Raw genomic sequence first — 14,952 nt, 5'->3', positions numbered from 1 at the left:
CCGACACGCCAGAGTATTTTAAAAGGCTCCTCAAAGGTTGATTAGGGAATGATGTCTAAAAAGCGGAAGACGGGAAGTGCTCGCCCCATTCCCGTAAGGATAGCCTAGCGCCTTCGCTTCCCGTAGGTCGCACCGCGCGAACCCCGCCCCTTCCGCTTCGTGGCTCTGAGAGCAACACAGAGGGCGTTTAATATCGAGGCCGCAACTGTGAGTAACGGTGGGCAATGTAAAAAATCCGGTGTTAAGTTTTAAAAATAAACTGTGCTAAGGTGAACTATTAAACTCTAACAGATATACATGCGCGGGGGACGACTCTTCTCTGGAGAGGTTTATGCTCTGATGTTTTTGGCTGAGGAACTCCATGCCCAGAAAGACTGAGTTCAGCCAGGACTAAGGCAGAAATGGGTTATGGAGCGGAAAACCGAGGATGAAGGAAAAATCCTTATGTGGGCTGCTGGGCAGTCACCCCACTCCTGCCTCGGCAAGAGCGCGGAGAGCTCTCGCGGAAACTGAGCGGTCCTAAGAGGAAGGACCTGTGGGTTCTGACTTAATGTGGGCTCGGGTCAAAACCAGCTCCTGGCCAAGCCACCTCATGGAAGGGCCGTGGGTCTGGGGCGGGGGGGGGGGGGGCGGTGGTCCTAGGCGTGCCCAAGTATTTCCTGTTTGTAACTTGTATTAACTTAATTTCTTATCAGTCAAACGAGTTTGGGAGTAATAGTACCTACCTCCTAAGGTATTGTGGAGAGTAAATGAGTTAAGACAGGTAAAATGCCCAAAAAAGTGGCTGGCAGAGTGAATGCGCCCAACTTAACATTTGAGTACCAGACTCTTTATTTTAGATCTTGGGGATATATCTCTGAAGAGGAAGAAAGGGACCAGGTTTAGTTTGTTTTTAAGTTTACAGTCAATGCGCTGGAGAGAAGAGAGCTTGAAGGGGAGACTTTAACAAAGACAGGAAGATCTGGGAGAGAACCCCGTGGATTTATGATGATGTAATGTCCCAGTCAATGGTTACATATAGAGAAAGTCGGAGGGAAGGGTCAGTGATAAAAGTCCTGAGCTGGAGCGTTGGAAGCGCTTAGGACGGAGGGTCGGAATAATGAGATGGAGGTGGGGCGGGGGAGCTGACAGAGGGCCTTGCAGGCTGGGGGAAGGACCGCGGAAACCCCAACCAGAAAGCCTGCCTTTGAGAAGGAAGGCAGGGGTAATGGCGAAGCTGCTGTTGGCTGTGGCCGCTCAGGTGTGCAAAGAGGGCCGGAATTTCCTCGCTTGAGAGCAGCTACTCTCCTGCTGCCCCTGCAGACCCCTGCTTTCCTCTGCAGCCACGTTCGGGCTCGGAAGGGTGCAGTCTTTGTTAAGCTCCTCCACAGCCTGACAACTATCCTCCCAGACTCCCAGCTTTGTGCATCACCTGCCTCCATGACACCCCCAACGGCTGTCCTGTCACTTTCTCCGGCTTTGAAGGCTACCCCACCCACGTGTTTTGTTTCTGCTGTGGTCATGGGAGACCATTGCCTTTACCTACCCCACTATCCAGCTTGCTGCCCACGACTTGGGCCATGCCTGAGTCCTTCTGGGCACTGGGCACAATGGAGAGGTGAACAATTCTATTGCATCTCAGTGTGGAATATGAGGCCTGCTGAGCAAAATCTCCTCTCAGTCCTCAAGAACCCTCGATTCTCCACCTCCTACCTCCAGTCCCCAAAGACACCATCACTAATCACACATTATTACACTTTTTCCCCCAAGAAACCTCTTTCTGGCTCTGTTTCTTGAACTTCGCCCAGGGAAGATCCCTATGGAATGTGGACCCCTGAGGGTAAGCCCAACCTTGCCTCAGAGACCTTTCTGTAAGGCCAGACTCCTTTCCAGAAGCTCCCAGCCTAGCTCCATCCTCTGGGGTCCCCCAAGTTCACCTTGCTTCCTTGTCTTCCCTCTGTACCCGGACTGCAGAAAGTGACTTTCACATCCGGAGGGCCTCTCCCCTTCCTTGTCTCTACTCTTTTTTTTTTTTTTTTTGTCTTTTGTTGTTGTTGTTGTTGCTATTTCTTGGGCCGCTCCCGCGGCATATGGAGGTTCCCAGGCTAGGGGTCGAATCGGAGCTGTAGCCACTGGCCTACGCCAGAGCCACAGCAACTCGGGATCCGAGCCGCGTCTGCAACCTACACCACAGCTCACGGCAACGCCGGATCGTTAACCCACTGAGCAAGGGCAGGGACCGAACCCGCAACCTCATGGTTCCTAGTCGGATTCGTTAACCACTGCACCACGACGGGAACTCCTGTCTCTACTCTTGAAACAATTCTGGCAGTGCCCCTTCCTATGGGACCAGGAGGGTAATTTGAGTTTTGCCTGGAGCCCACCAGGACTAAGCCAGTGGTGCCGGTGGAGGAACTGGTGAAATGGAGTGTAGTGGATTTCCTAGTCAATCAGAGACCCTTTAGGGTTTAGGCTTTACACTTCAGACTTTTCCTCAGGCCACAGTACCACTGAAGGACCCTACTGCAGGATGTAGGCCTTGCCCCAACTCTGGGGAACCTTTTCTTTTGTAGCTGGGGGAGGGGCTGAGTAGAGCAGCCTTTCCTGCCCAGCCTCAACTGGAGTTGAGCGCCATCCAACGCCTGCTTCCCTCAGGGGCTCCTGCGGCTCCTTGCTAGGCCTATATGTCCTCACTTGGCCCCGGTTATTGGTCAACCTGGACTCCTCACCCCTCTTACAGCCCACCCTGGGCTGCTGGATAGTTTGAGAATCAGTTGTACACCTTTCACAAAATCTACTGTCTACTCCAGCCAAGTTAGACTGGGCCTCCAGGCTTCTTCCTTCTTTCCCAAGGGGGCTTTTCTCCAACCTCATAGAGATGGAAGCCTGCTGGAGGCTCTCACCTGGCCTTCATGGAAGACTTGGCTCTCCTCCAGGCTGGCTTCCTACTTCTCCCTTTTGCCCATGCTCTATGGGCAGAGCTGGTCCACCTGGCCTGGAGTTTGATGGGGTCTCACCCATTTAACATCTGAGCTCCTGGACTTCCCCATCTTTCTCTTGTCCCCACAGGTACCACCTCCATTCCACACAAGGGAAGAAGCCCAAGAATGAAATTGGAGAGGCTCTTCTAAGGAAGTCTGTCTTACCATACCTTTTCTGAAGGGAGCCCCTAGGACTCACATAGCTGAAAAGAGCCCCTTGGGTTTCTTGCCTGAGACCCATGACCTCCAGGAGCACACACCTCCATCCCCTCTTGCCAGCATTCAAGAGGTGAGACAGGTCTTCCTCTGAATGCTGAGGTCAGGGCTTTTGTATGTCATGGACGAGAGTGAGGGAACCCTGTATGACCAGGACCAGGGGGCCTGCTGACTGCCAGACCTGGGCAGGTGGCCTCCCTTTGTTTTATTGTCCCTCTGCAGACTCAGTGTGGTTGGCTCTGGCATGCCCCACACTTAATGTTTTGTGGCTACATTGGCCCTCCCCTGCTCCTCCAATAACTCTCCCACAAAGAACACATGTTGTTCTCCTGCCTGGGAGGTCCACCATATCTCATCCTCCTTAGTTAAATCTAAGCTTCAGGTCTCAGCTTGGGTTGCTACATCTGGGAGGTCCTCTTGGACCCTTAGGTTAGGTCAGGTCCCTTTATTTCATGCTGTCATAGTGGTGGTGCAGTGTGTGCTGAGTCTTATTTGAATCCCACAGGGCTCTCCTCTGAGTCCCCTAAGATAGAGACTAGGCTCTTTCTGCTCACACGTTGCATTCCCAGCATCTGGTAGAGGGTTTGACATGTGGAAAATTCTAATCTTGGTGGCCAACCTCACAGACTGAGTAGTTAAAGGGGGGGCAGTCCAGACAGGGGGATCAGCTTGGGGAGGAGGTGTGCAGGTGGTTTGTATACACAAGTTTGGGAGGGATGGTTTCAAGAGGGAAGGTAGAGTGGAACCTAAGGTGGGCAGGGAGCCCTAGCAATTTTGTCCTGAAGCCCAGTATGGTCTCTTTAGGATTGTCCCATTCCTCTCCTGCCTAGACTTGATTTTACTGAAAGGCATTTGTTGTCAGTGAAGGCTGTTGGAGCAGTAAGACTAGAAATAAGTAGAGTTCAGAGGCTGGACAGGAGGGTCTCCTAGAGGATCATCAGAGTTTTATGAAGGAAGAGACAGAGGCCTTAACCAAAGGCATTATGAGTAAGAGGTTGAACATCTCTTCTAATCTACTCTGCCTCCTTCACTCCAGGGTCTAGAATTAGGTGCTGTATATAGAAGCTAATTAATGATTGAGGTCTAAAGAATTAAGTTCAGAAAGGCTGGAGTCAAGGAAATGTGAGACTATTACAATTATAGGTTCTATTCTGTTATTCCTAGGGAGATGGGGAGATGTGGTGTTAAATCAATGCTGGGAATAGAACTTAGAAAGAAATCACATGCCATAATGTCATTTGAAAAAGATTATTTGTCTGTCTTAGGCAGAAATATGAGGTTTAACAGTAACCCAGAAAGCTGCTAAGAATTCTATTGGGTCTTCTCTAAGAGATGGACGGTGGGATTTCCCAGGGTCTGGGTGCTTTTGCAGAAGTGCAGAGTGAGAGGCTGAGAAGGTGAGCATGATTCAGGCAGGTGGCTATACTCCAAGCAGGACTATAAGAAATGCCAGTGGAAGGTAAGCTTCTGGCCTCTTGTTAAAGGACTTAAAGAAGAATTAGGTGGTAGGGAGAAAGAAAAGGTGACCCAAGGTGCCAGTTCTCAGCTTTTTGCCAGTTAGATTCAATGTGAACAGGGTCAGGAGATCATACTGAAATGGAATGTTGAGGCTAGCTAGCTCACAAGGTAGGAGGGCTGAGGAGGAGTAAACCCTGCTCACACCCAAGTGTTAAATAGCCAGAACCTGCTGAAAATTTTCATTTGCTATAGGGGGAGAGAAGGGATTTTAAATGCTTAGAAAATGGCAGACAAAAGGGGGGATTGACCTCCAGAGATCCTTTTGTGGGCCCTCTGGATCTCCCTTTATCTTTGTGGGGTCTTGCTTGATGCCAAGTGGAACTGTCTACCAAAAAGCTCTGACCAACACTGGATATGAATCCCTTAGGATGGAGGAAAAGGCAAGGCAGACCCAAGAGGGAACCTCAGCAAGTGAGATAAATAGGGAGTAATGAGCTTCCCTATTCTTTAAGGCTGTTGTTAATTCAAATCCCTGAGGTCTCCATTTCCACCCTTCTTTGGTGAGGAGAAGAGTAGCAGGTCTCCTGGTAACAGAAGCCTTATTGCATTTCCTCCTATACTTGCCAGTAGAGGGAATGAGATGAGCTGTTTTTGCCCAAGCCTAGGATTCTTTTACTATACCTCTGAGGACTCTGGTTTGTGGGCAAACACTATCATTAAATTTATCACTATCGGAGTTCCCGTCGTGGCGCAGTGGTTAACGAATCCGACTAGGAACCATGAGGTTTGCGGGTTCGGTCCCTGCCCTTGCTCAGTGGGTTAACGATCCGGCGTTGCCGTGAGCTGTGGTGTAGGTTGCAGACGCGGCTCGGATCCCGCGTTGCTGTGGCTCTGGCGTAGGCCAGTGGCTACAGCTCCGATTCAACCCCTAGCCTGGGAACCTCCATATGCCGCGGGAGCGGCCCAAGAAATAGCAACAACAACAAAAAAAAATTTATCACTATCTTTAGCTCTCAGTCTCCTTTTCAGCCCTGTTATTCCTAGAACCTCTAACATTGCCAGCATAAACTGCGATCTTTTCCAGGACTTTAAGACGACCTTTATACCTTCTGCCAGGATTTAGTGTGAAAGAAGAAAGGGAAGAACCTATTTACCTGTTTTAATACTAGGTTCTGCCCATCATCCTATTTTCAGAAAATCAGGCACCAAATGAAAACTTATTTATTTATTTATTTTTGTCTTTTTGCCATTTTTTGGGGGCCGCTCCCGTGGCATGTGGAGGTTCCCAGGCTAGGGGTTGAATCGGAGCTGTAGCCACCGGCCTACACCAGAGCCACAGCAACGCGGGATCCGAGCCACATCTGTGACCTACACCACAGCTCACAGCAACACTGGATCCTTAACCCACTGAGCAAGGCCAGGGGTCAAACCCGCAACCTCATGGTTCCTAGTCAGATTCGTTAACCACTGAGCCACGACGGGAACTCCTGAAAACTTATTTATACTTATGTCCCTTATGTTTGGAGGTCCCAGCCTCAGCTCTTTTTGGGAAGGGTGTAATGATTTTGTTTTAGCTACTCTCCATTGGAGTTTTCCCTGTCACATCTCCCACATGTGATCCACATGGATCATAAGTGAAACTGGCTTAAGGTCCTTTTGGTCAGATTTTTAAAAAAAGAAGGCCACCTTTTCTCCTTTTATATCTAAAAATATCAACCTTCCAGTCTTCTCTAATTGAGAAAATAAAGTTGTTTCACTTTTCCTTTTTCATCTTTCTTTTGCACTTGACTACTCCTAAGGGTCCTAGGAAGGACCAGAATTCAACCTGCCTTTTTTTGTATAGAACAATATAAACATGATAGCCATACATGACTGTTTAAAATTAATTTAAATTAAATACAATTAACAGTTCAGTCCCTGAGTTGCACTAGCCACATTTCAAGAGCTCAAAAGTCGTATGTACCTACTGTATTGGATAATACAGATTGAGAACATGTCAATCACTGCAGTCCTTTTATTATTTATTTATTTATTTCGCTTTTTAGGGCTGCACCCTCGGTATATGGCAGTTCCCAGGCTAGGGGTCGAATTGGAGCTACAGCTGCCAGCCTGCACCACAGCCATAGCAACATGGGATCCAAGCAGTGTCTGTGACCTAGACCGAAGCTCACAGAGTGAGGCCAGGGATCAAACCCTCATCCTCATGGGTGGTCAGTCATCTCCGCTGCGCCACAATGGGAACTCCCTAGAGTCCTTTTAGAGCTGGTATAGAGGGGCTAGTGTCCCTGTCTCCCCCTTTTTGTAATCCCATTTTATCACTCAGTAAATATTTGTGATAACTTCCCTGTTATAGGATAACTTTCAAAGGGGGTCAGGGAAACAGGTCCTATTAAGGTTTCAGGAGTCATGGCATAGGGTTGGTTTTAAGGAAGTGCTTTAAGGCCTGATGTTGTATCATTAGGGCCACTCTGCTTCTGACAGGAACAAAAAGTTTTTGGTCTTATGTGTAAGTTCTAAATAATACTTTAAAAAAAACAACTGCCCTATGGCCTTGATGAAACTGAGGAATAGCTGAAATGATTGCCTTTTACTACTCATTGTTTCTAGATCTTAATTTCATATACCGCTTTTATCTGTCATAGTTCTTAAAGGCAGTGATATAGGCAGCTCTAAAGTTTAAAAAAAGTTCACTGACTCTACCACCTGTATGCTAAGAGCTGGGAGAAGTGGAGTCTTATCAGTTAATCTCACTGATGCTGAGACTCCATTTAATAAAATTCCAACTAATTAAGGCTATTTTTCCACTGAACACTTTTTTTTTTGGGGGGGGGTCTTTTTGTCTTTTGTTGTTGTTGTTGTTGCTATTTCTTGGGCCGCTCCCGCGGCATATGGAGGTTCCCAGGCTAGGGGTTGAATCGGAGCTGTAGCCACCAGCCTACGCCAGAGCCACAGCAACATGGGATCCGAGCCGCGTCTGCAACCTACACCACAGCTCACGGCAACGCCGGATCGTTAACCCACTGAGCAAGGGCAGGGACCGAACCCGCAACCTCATGGTTCCTAGTCGGATTCGTTAACCACTGCGCCACGATGGGAACTCCTACTGAACACTTTTGAACACCTGTGCCAGGCACTGCCGACAGCACCTTAGTGAAGCTAGTAAAGGCACTTCTGTGGATATGACACTTTCCTTGAATCTAGATGTGTGCTCCTCAACCAGGGGTGCTCTTGTATTCCGAGACAGTGTCTGGAGATAGTTGGGGCTGTCACAACTGGTGGAGGAATGCTACATGTATCTAGTGGGGAGAGTCCAGGAATGCTGTCAAGCATCCTTGAATGTACAGGACATCCTGCCTCCATAACACACACACAGCAAAGAAAATAATTAAAATAATTATCTCACTCAAAATATCCATAGTGCTGATGTTGAGAAATCCTGGTCTAAACCACAGCATGGATCAGTTCTTTGTGCCATGACTAATCATGAGGATTAGTTCAGGGTCAGTAGGATAGTGTAAGGCTAGCAAGTGTCTGATAAATTGGTAAAGAAGAAAACTAGGGGTCACTGGAATAGTGGGCTCCATAAAGGAGAAGGGTAGATATAACGAGTGTGTTTAACTGCACTAGAATGCTAGGGGCTAAGGTCACAGTGCAGTTAGAGTTGAGGATTTCAGGTATGTAGCAAGTCTGTATGAAGATAAGGTCCAGGGTACAGCCATAGGAATAGAAAGGAGCAAGTTAAACAGTCTAACTTGTGATGGGAGGTCAATAGCTGAACCTAGTAGGGAAGACATTTAAGAAACAGATGAGCATCTGGTGGATGTAGATGTATGTTGGTTTTTCTCAATGTTTTTGTAACCCACACATACCTTAACATCTCACATTCTTCCTCCTTCAGTGTTATTTAAAATTTCAAAATTAAGTTTCATGACTGAAAGTAATCAAAGCATGGTAATTTTGGAAGGCAAAAATTTATTCAGATGATGTAATAACCAAGTCACTGTTAAGCCTGAACTTTTCTTTCCTGGGTGATGTAAAAGATGCAACAAAACACAAGCTACTTTGACAACACTCTCCCACAGTTAGTTATTCCAAAAAAAAAAAAAAAAAAGCTTTTAAGATGTAAGGACAAGATAGAATAATGAATGGATTAAAGTCTGGAAATTTCTAGTTAAAACAATCAGACTTTGAATTCCACAAATTTCTCTTGAAGTTCTTCTAATGAGGATTGAACATCAGTGTGAAACACACTCTTCTCAAAAGCTACCACAGGTATGTTTTAAGAACAAGATCAAGAACGCATCACCCAGAATAGTTTTAGATTTTTTTTTTTCTTGAAATAACATTGATGAATCTGGTCCTTGAAAGACTGGTCAAGAAAATCAACACACATTTAGCATGAGTTTGATATGTAGCTGGAATTTTGGCAAGTGCTTAAAGTATTTCATAATGAGCAAATGATGTTACTCTTTGCCCCCTTGACAATTTAGGGTCAATGTATTTTAAGCTTCAGTGTGTTAAGTATCGGTTGTTTTTATTGTTGTTCCAAAGCCAGTTGTTCTGTCAATAAATTCAGCTTAACTATTTTGATAACCAAGAAACCTCAGTGTGTGACAGAAAACACTGAACAGCATTCAGATATTCAAGGCAAACTGGGATTAAATGTACTGTTTTTCACAACAGTCATGCTGACATCAAGGCTTAAGATTTCTAGTAGATTATGGGCAGATTGATGGAAGTCGATGCTGGACGGTAACTGCTGTAGAACATCTTGAATGCCAATTTTCTTCAACTTTTGACAAAGACTCAGATCTAAAACTTGCCATCACAGTTGCGCCAACATATACTCCTACAGTTTTGTCCTTCAAGTTCTTCTGACAGAAATTCAAAAATATTGTCTTTAGTAATCAAATATTAGGCTTAGTGAAAATAGCACATTTACAGTTTTTAAAGCCTTATTCTGAACATTAAGCAAAGCACAATTTTCATTAATAGATGCATCTCAACTAATAGCAAGGCAAGATGAGGTAATGTTTTTTAATTTTGATATGCTCAGTCAATTCAGAATTCAGACGCAGAAGTTGATGAAATTCTAGAATTCCTCAATTTCCTCTCAAAAGCTGTGACAGCACTTGGAATACAAGCTTTCATAAGTTTCTATTTTTTTCTCCTTTGCAATTAAAAGGGCTATTTAATATTATGGTTTCATGGTCTTTGAAAATTCCTCTCAATATTCCAATGCTGTCCAATCTTAAAACTGCAGAGAATTGTGCTTTGCAGAATACTCCACTGTTTTTAAATGGCATAAATTTAACAATATTTGGCATGTGTCACTGCCCAACATTTTCAGATAAGAAGCTGACCTTATCTTCTGCATCATACATAAATATATACTTGATAAAGACCTCAAAAAAACTTTTTTTTTTTTTTTTTTTTTTTTTTTTGCTTCTTTAGCTACCTCTAAGGAGAAAATAGAAAAACAAGGAGTACTGATGATGGAAGCATCTGGTCCCTTTTGCAGAGCGAGGGGTCTAAATTGGCTTTTAATTAAAATTTTGGTTTCAAATCCCTTCTAGGAAATTCTAGCAGAGGAATGAAAAGTTACCTCCTCTCAGCCTTAGTGTACTAAGTACAGGGCATAGTTTCTTTTATAGGCAAACTTAATGACCCTGGGGGAAAGCATGATACTAGGGTTTATCCTTAAAGTCAGTATGATGGAATTAGCAGGGGTTTGTAGTTAAGATTTGTGTCTTATCTGTGCACTTAACCAACAGTTACTATGAAGTGTGGATGATAATATCTAATAGACAATACCTGTAGGGCAGTGTTCTATGTGTTTTGACTGCAACCCAGAGTAAGCAATTCGTTTTACCTGACCAAGTATATGCCTGTCTGTGTACATATAACTTAAAGTTTCATAAAACAGCACTTACCCTTACTGTGTTCCCATGCACTCTGACATTTTATTTGTGTATTTGTTTATTAATTTACTGCAGCATGCTGTGGAAGTTCCCAGGCCAAGGACTGAACCCATGCCACTGGATGGGCAGTGACAACACTGGATCCTTAACCTGCTGTGCCACCAGGGAACTCTGCTTCTGTTTCATTCAAAACAATGCAGGGCATGACCCATTTAATTTAATACTAATTGGTCAGAAAAAACTGTTTGAAAACCATTGCTGTAGGAGAACTGTAAAGTATTACTGAACTATGAGCAGCTGCTATTGAATACTACAGGTTAAGACTTATGGGCCTGAAGATAACCTCCCCCTCCTTGGGTTCTGTGAGGAGTCACATCCACCTAGGCTTTTGACATATTAATGCTGTCACTGAGATAATTCTCTAATACTCAGATCAGGACTAGAAAGCAAGGTATTAACCAAATCAGAACCCAAAGAAATTAAAGTCACATTAAAAAAACAAGTATCTGTTTAGTGCTTTGTGGTTTACAAAATACTTTCACATATATGATCTGTTTTAGTGTTAACAAGTCTAGGGAGAAAGTAAAGCTAAGAGGTTGAAACTTGCCCAAGATTAGGTCCAGTAAGTAGCAGAGTTAGGTCCACTGATCCTAAATCTTTCACTCCTTCCACTGATAAAATATGAGGAAAGTGATCAGGACCTGAGGTTTATTCTGATCCATTAAAGATGTTTTATGTTGTCTGCCTTTCACTACAGGGAAAAATACACCCTAATGAAGGTGGGGAAGCAGTCCCAGACTTTTGGAGGGGGGCATGTTCAGTTGCTCTTACTAGGCCAGCACTCACACTCGGCCTTTTGGTTTACCAATACTAGTCCTCTGTTTTGACACTGTATTTTAAATGTCTATTATCTATAGGTACTGTGGCTTTCTATTCCTATGTATTGAGGGTCCTGGTATCTTGATCAGGTATAGACTCGACTCACATCAGAGGGAAATTAAGTAGTTGGGGTCTGTCACTTATTTCACGCGAATACTGGGGTAGATTGAAAGGGAGTAACAACAAAGGGGGTAAGTTGACAGCTTCCTGCAGGGAAGCCAGTCTGCCTCAGCCAGTGCCTCCTTTGTCCATATATGCCCATCTCTCTCCACCCTCCACCTCATCCCTCAAAAAAAAGAGGTTCACCTACCAAGTACCCAGCTCCCCTTGTTTTTTCTCCACTCCCTTCAAATCCCCACATTCCCTCGTGCCTCTCACCTTGTACTCATGTGCCACTTCCTCCAATGGTACCACACTGTGCTGTTTGTGGCTCCTGGATTCCCGACACACCACACAGATGGCCTCTTTGTCCACCTCACAGAAGAGTTTCAGGGCTTCTTGGTGTTTGGAACAGATGCCCTGATCATTCTCTCTGCTCCCTCGATTAGGAGTAGGACACATCTGGCTAATTATCTGGACCATGTTGGCCAGCTGCAAGTTAGGACGAAAGCTTCGACGTGTAAAGCTTTTTCGGCATTGGGGACAGGTGAACTGCCGTGGAGGGGCTAGGGGAGGAGGCAGATGCCTGTCAAGATACAGCTCTTCGTCGTCTTCATCGTATTCTTCCACTATCTCCTCCTCTTCTTCCAGGTAGACATCAATTCTCAGGTCTTGTCTCAAGCCTCCCAAGTAGTAGTCCCTCTCTTCTTCCTCCTGGTCCCACACATAATCCATGTTGTCCCAATTCCTCACACCAGCGTCACCGACCCAGAGCTCATCATCCTCTTGGTCCTGGAACAACTCCTCGTCAGCATTTCCCTGGTATAAAACCTGTCGAATGGAGTTGTCCCATCCACCGATGGCCCCCACCGCCTCGTCGTCCTCCTCCCATTCATCTTCCTCTTCATCCCTGTCTTGCTCATCTTCCTTGCCCCACAGCTGAGTCACACACCCTCGGCAAAAGTTGTGTCCACAGCCGATGGATACAGGATCCTTGAAGTAATCTAGGCAGATGGCACACACCGCTTCCTCCTGAAGTGTCTGCATAGGACTGGGAGTAGCAGCACAGCCAGCCATCTTAAGGCGCTGCCGGCTGGCGTGGATGCTTCAGCGCAGAGCTGGGTAGCGGGGGACGCACCAGAAGGCTTGCCTTTAAGCTACGCTGGTGATCCAAAGCTGTCCCCAACCCAGCCTTCCCTCCTCAGGCCTTGCTCAAGACTTGCTCCCTTTTTTCAGGCTCTCCCCAACTCTAGGCGCGAAGGCCCTAGACCCGCCCTCACAGTTGCCTTCCGAAGGCAGTGGGGGGCACAACCAGACTGCAGCCTCCACTTTCCTTCGAGACGCAACTTGCAAACTCAGATCCCAACGCATTTCTCGCCTCCCTCCCAGTCTGTCAGACCCTGCTGCTTCCTCCTCAGAAGCCGGCACTCCTCACCCCGTCCGAGGCGATCGAAAATGACGTAGGCGCGCTAACTCATAGACTTGAGGGGACGGGCTGAAGTGATGGAGGACCACGTCTCTGTGGTGCCCCCAGGAGACGCGCCAGCCCGGGAAGCCCCGCCTCCCATCCAGCTGCACCAGAGAAAAGATTGCCTGATGAAACTGGACAGAGGAGGGGAGAGAATCAATTTAAGCCAGCACTCTAATCAGTCAGACCAAAGGTGCCCAGCAGCCGCTCAGGAGAGCCAGGACTCCCAAAGGCTCTAGAAGAGTCGGTTGTGCAGCAGCCAACCCCCGCTGCTGTTGCGCACTTCCGGCCCTTCAGCCCAGAGACCTCTCTGCGCCCGAGGACTCCAACGTTGCGGTTCTGGGGGGCGTGGTCTGTGGGAAACTGGCGGGATTGAGCTCGCTCTGCCACAGCGCGTCTGCGGGGTCGAAGAGTTGCTTGGGGACTTGGGTGTTTTCAACTTTATTCATCAGACTAACTCACCCCTTTCTTATTATCTGCCCTCAGACAATTCAGACTGGGCATGCCCTGCACCTACTTTGCCTCGCCTCACCCATCTATAATCCTTCCAATCAAGAGTTCCCTTCTGGCGCAGCGGTTTAAGGGATAAAATATGTCATTGAAGCGGCTCAGGTCACTGCTGTGGGTCTGGTTCCATTTTGGGCCCAGAAACTTACTCATGCTGCTTGCAAGCCCCCTCCCCCCACTCCAAAAAAAAAAGAAGACAAAGGTGGGTATTCTGACACATAACTGTATGTGACCAGAAAAGTCTAAAATATTTCAGAGTTCCCTGGTGACCTAGCCGTTAAGGATCCAGCGTTGTCACTGCTGTGGCGCGGATTCAATCCCTGGCCAGGAAACTTCCACATGGCAGCCAAAAAAAGAAAAAAATTATTTACTATCTGACACTTTACAGGAAAAGTTTACTGACCCCTGGGCAAGGAGGCTGGAATGGAGGGCCTCCAGAATGCCTTCTGATGTTACAGTTCTGGCTCGTTTCCGCCCTCTGGGTTAGAGACTCAGCCTTGTCCTCCACACCCTGGTATTCTCCCCAGTCAGATTCCAGAGGTCCTGGCTGCACAGAGTATGACCAATGGCAGCTTCTCTTCTACCCTCGATGCAATGTAGATAGTTCTGGCTTCCTGGGTTTGCTCTGGTGGAGCAAAGGGGCCTGGAAGAGCCTGGCTGAAGGTCGGACCTTTGGCATAGACAGCTGGCAGGCTGACTCCCACCTCCCTGGCTGTTTGCCTTGAGGGGAGGCTGTGTGGTTCCATTCTGCTCTTACTATTCAGTTATGTGGCATTATGGGGCAAGGGAAGGCTAAAGAGACACAGGTGAGATAGCCTATGCTCTCAATTATCCTTCTGTTTCTGCCTTGGTCTGTGAACTTTTCCAGGAAGTTAGAGGAGAGAAACAGACTAGCCTAGGCATATGGAAATTCCCAGACTACACGTTGAATCAGAGCTGCAGCTGCCAGCCTACTCCACAGCCACAGCAATGCAGGATCTTAGCCACGTCTTCAACATATACCACAGCTCACAGCAACACTGGATCCCCGACCCTCTAAGCGAGGCCAGGGATTGAACCGCATCCTCATGGATACTAGTGGGATTCGCTTCTTCTCTGCCACAAGGGGAACTCCCAGGTGTGGACTTTAAAACAAAGAAAGAAAAAAAGCCTTGTCATTTGGTGAGTGGATTCCAATGTTATTCATTGAATATACATGATTCATTATTATTCATTAATGAATTCCTTCATTCATGTGACACATAATCACAGAGCACCATGCCACACTGGGCAGCCATAGAATTCTGGTTTGAATGTAGTGGCCCCCCAAAAGTTGTGGTTCGGGGCAGGACTCTCGAGTGAATGGTTAGCATGTGATATTAGTACAAATGTGTGTGGGGGATATCAGGGTGGCCTGAGGATTAGAAGTCTGACAGCACTTCACCCACAGGCTGAGCAAGGGGTG

At 46.7% G+C, this 14,952-nt stretch overlaps 1 protein-coding gene and 1 long non-coding RNA gene across 3 annotated transcripts; one reads left to right on the top strand and one right to left on the bottom strand.

The window, feature by feature from the left end:
• Positions 1 to 147: 147 nt before the first annotated feature.
• Positions 148 to 13,756, top strand: LOC106508370 (uncharacterized). The gene is made up of 2 exons (XR_002341587.2): positions 148 to 207; positions 13,488 to 13,756. It is a non-coding gene; the product is annotated as an uncharacterized LOC106508370 (long non-coding RNA).
• Positions 8,587 to 12,971, bottom strand: TRIM52 (tripartite motif containing 52). 2 transcript variants are annotated; one of them, XM_085012278.1, is made up of 2 exons: positions 11,813 to 12,971; positions 8,587 to 9,508 (listed from the first exon to the last, which is right to left on the bottom strand). In XM_085012278.1, the coding sequence occupies exons 1-2, from the start codon at positions 12,608 to 12,610 to the stop codon at positions 9,353 to 9,355; spliced, it is 954 nt and encodes a 317-aa protein (XP_084868404.1). In that variant the 5' UTR covers positions 12,611 to 12,971; the 3' UTR covers positions 8,587 to 9,352. The 2 variants fall into 2 exon arrangements, with proteins under 2 accessions (XP_084868404.1, XP_003361022.2); XM_003360974.5 differs by having other exon boundaries at positions 8,587 to 9,505.
• Positions 13,757 to 14,952: the final 1,196 nt, after the last annotated feature.

The sequence above is a fragment of the Sus scrofa genome, chromosome 2, assembly GCF_054392235.1.
Source record: "Sus scrofa isolate SSC_HxYL_T2T_F1_AM1 chromosome 2, Sscrofa_HxYL_maternal_Yorkshire_Landrace_v2.0, whole genome shotgun sequence".
NCBI classification, from domain to species: Eukaryota; Metazoa; Chordata; class Mammalia; order Artiodactyla; family Suidae; genus Sus; species Sus scrofa.
This window is presented reverse-complemented; position numbering and strand designations above follow the sequence as displayed.

Bases quoted from the DNA above. Each gene is read 5' to 3' on its own strand.
- TRIM52 (XM_085012278.1), bottom strand. From the start codon at position 12,610: ATGGCTGGCTGTGCTGCTACTCCCAGTCCTATGCAGACACTTCAGGAG. The intron at 9,509-11,812 runs GTGAGAGGCACG...AATTTCTGTCAG, and splicing joins AAGTGGCACATGAGTACAAG to AAGAACTTGAAGGACAAAAC.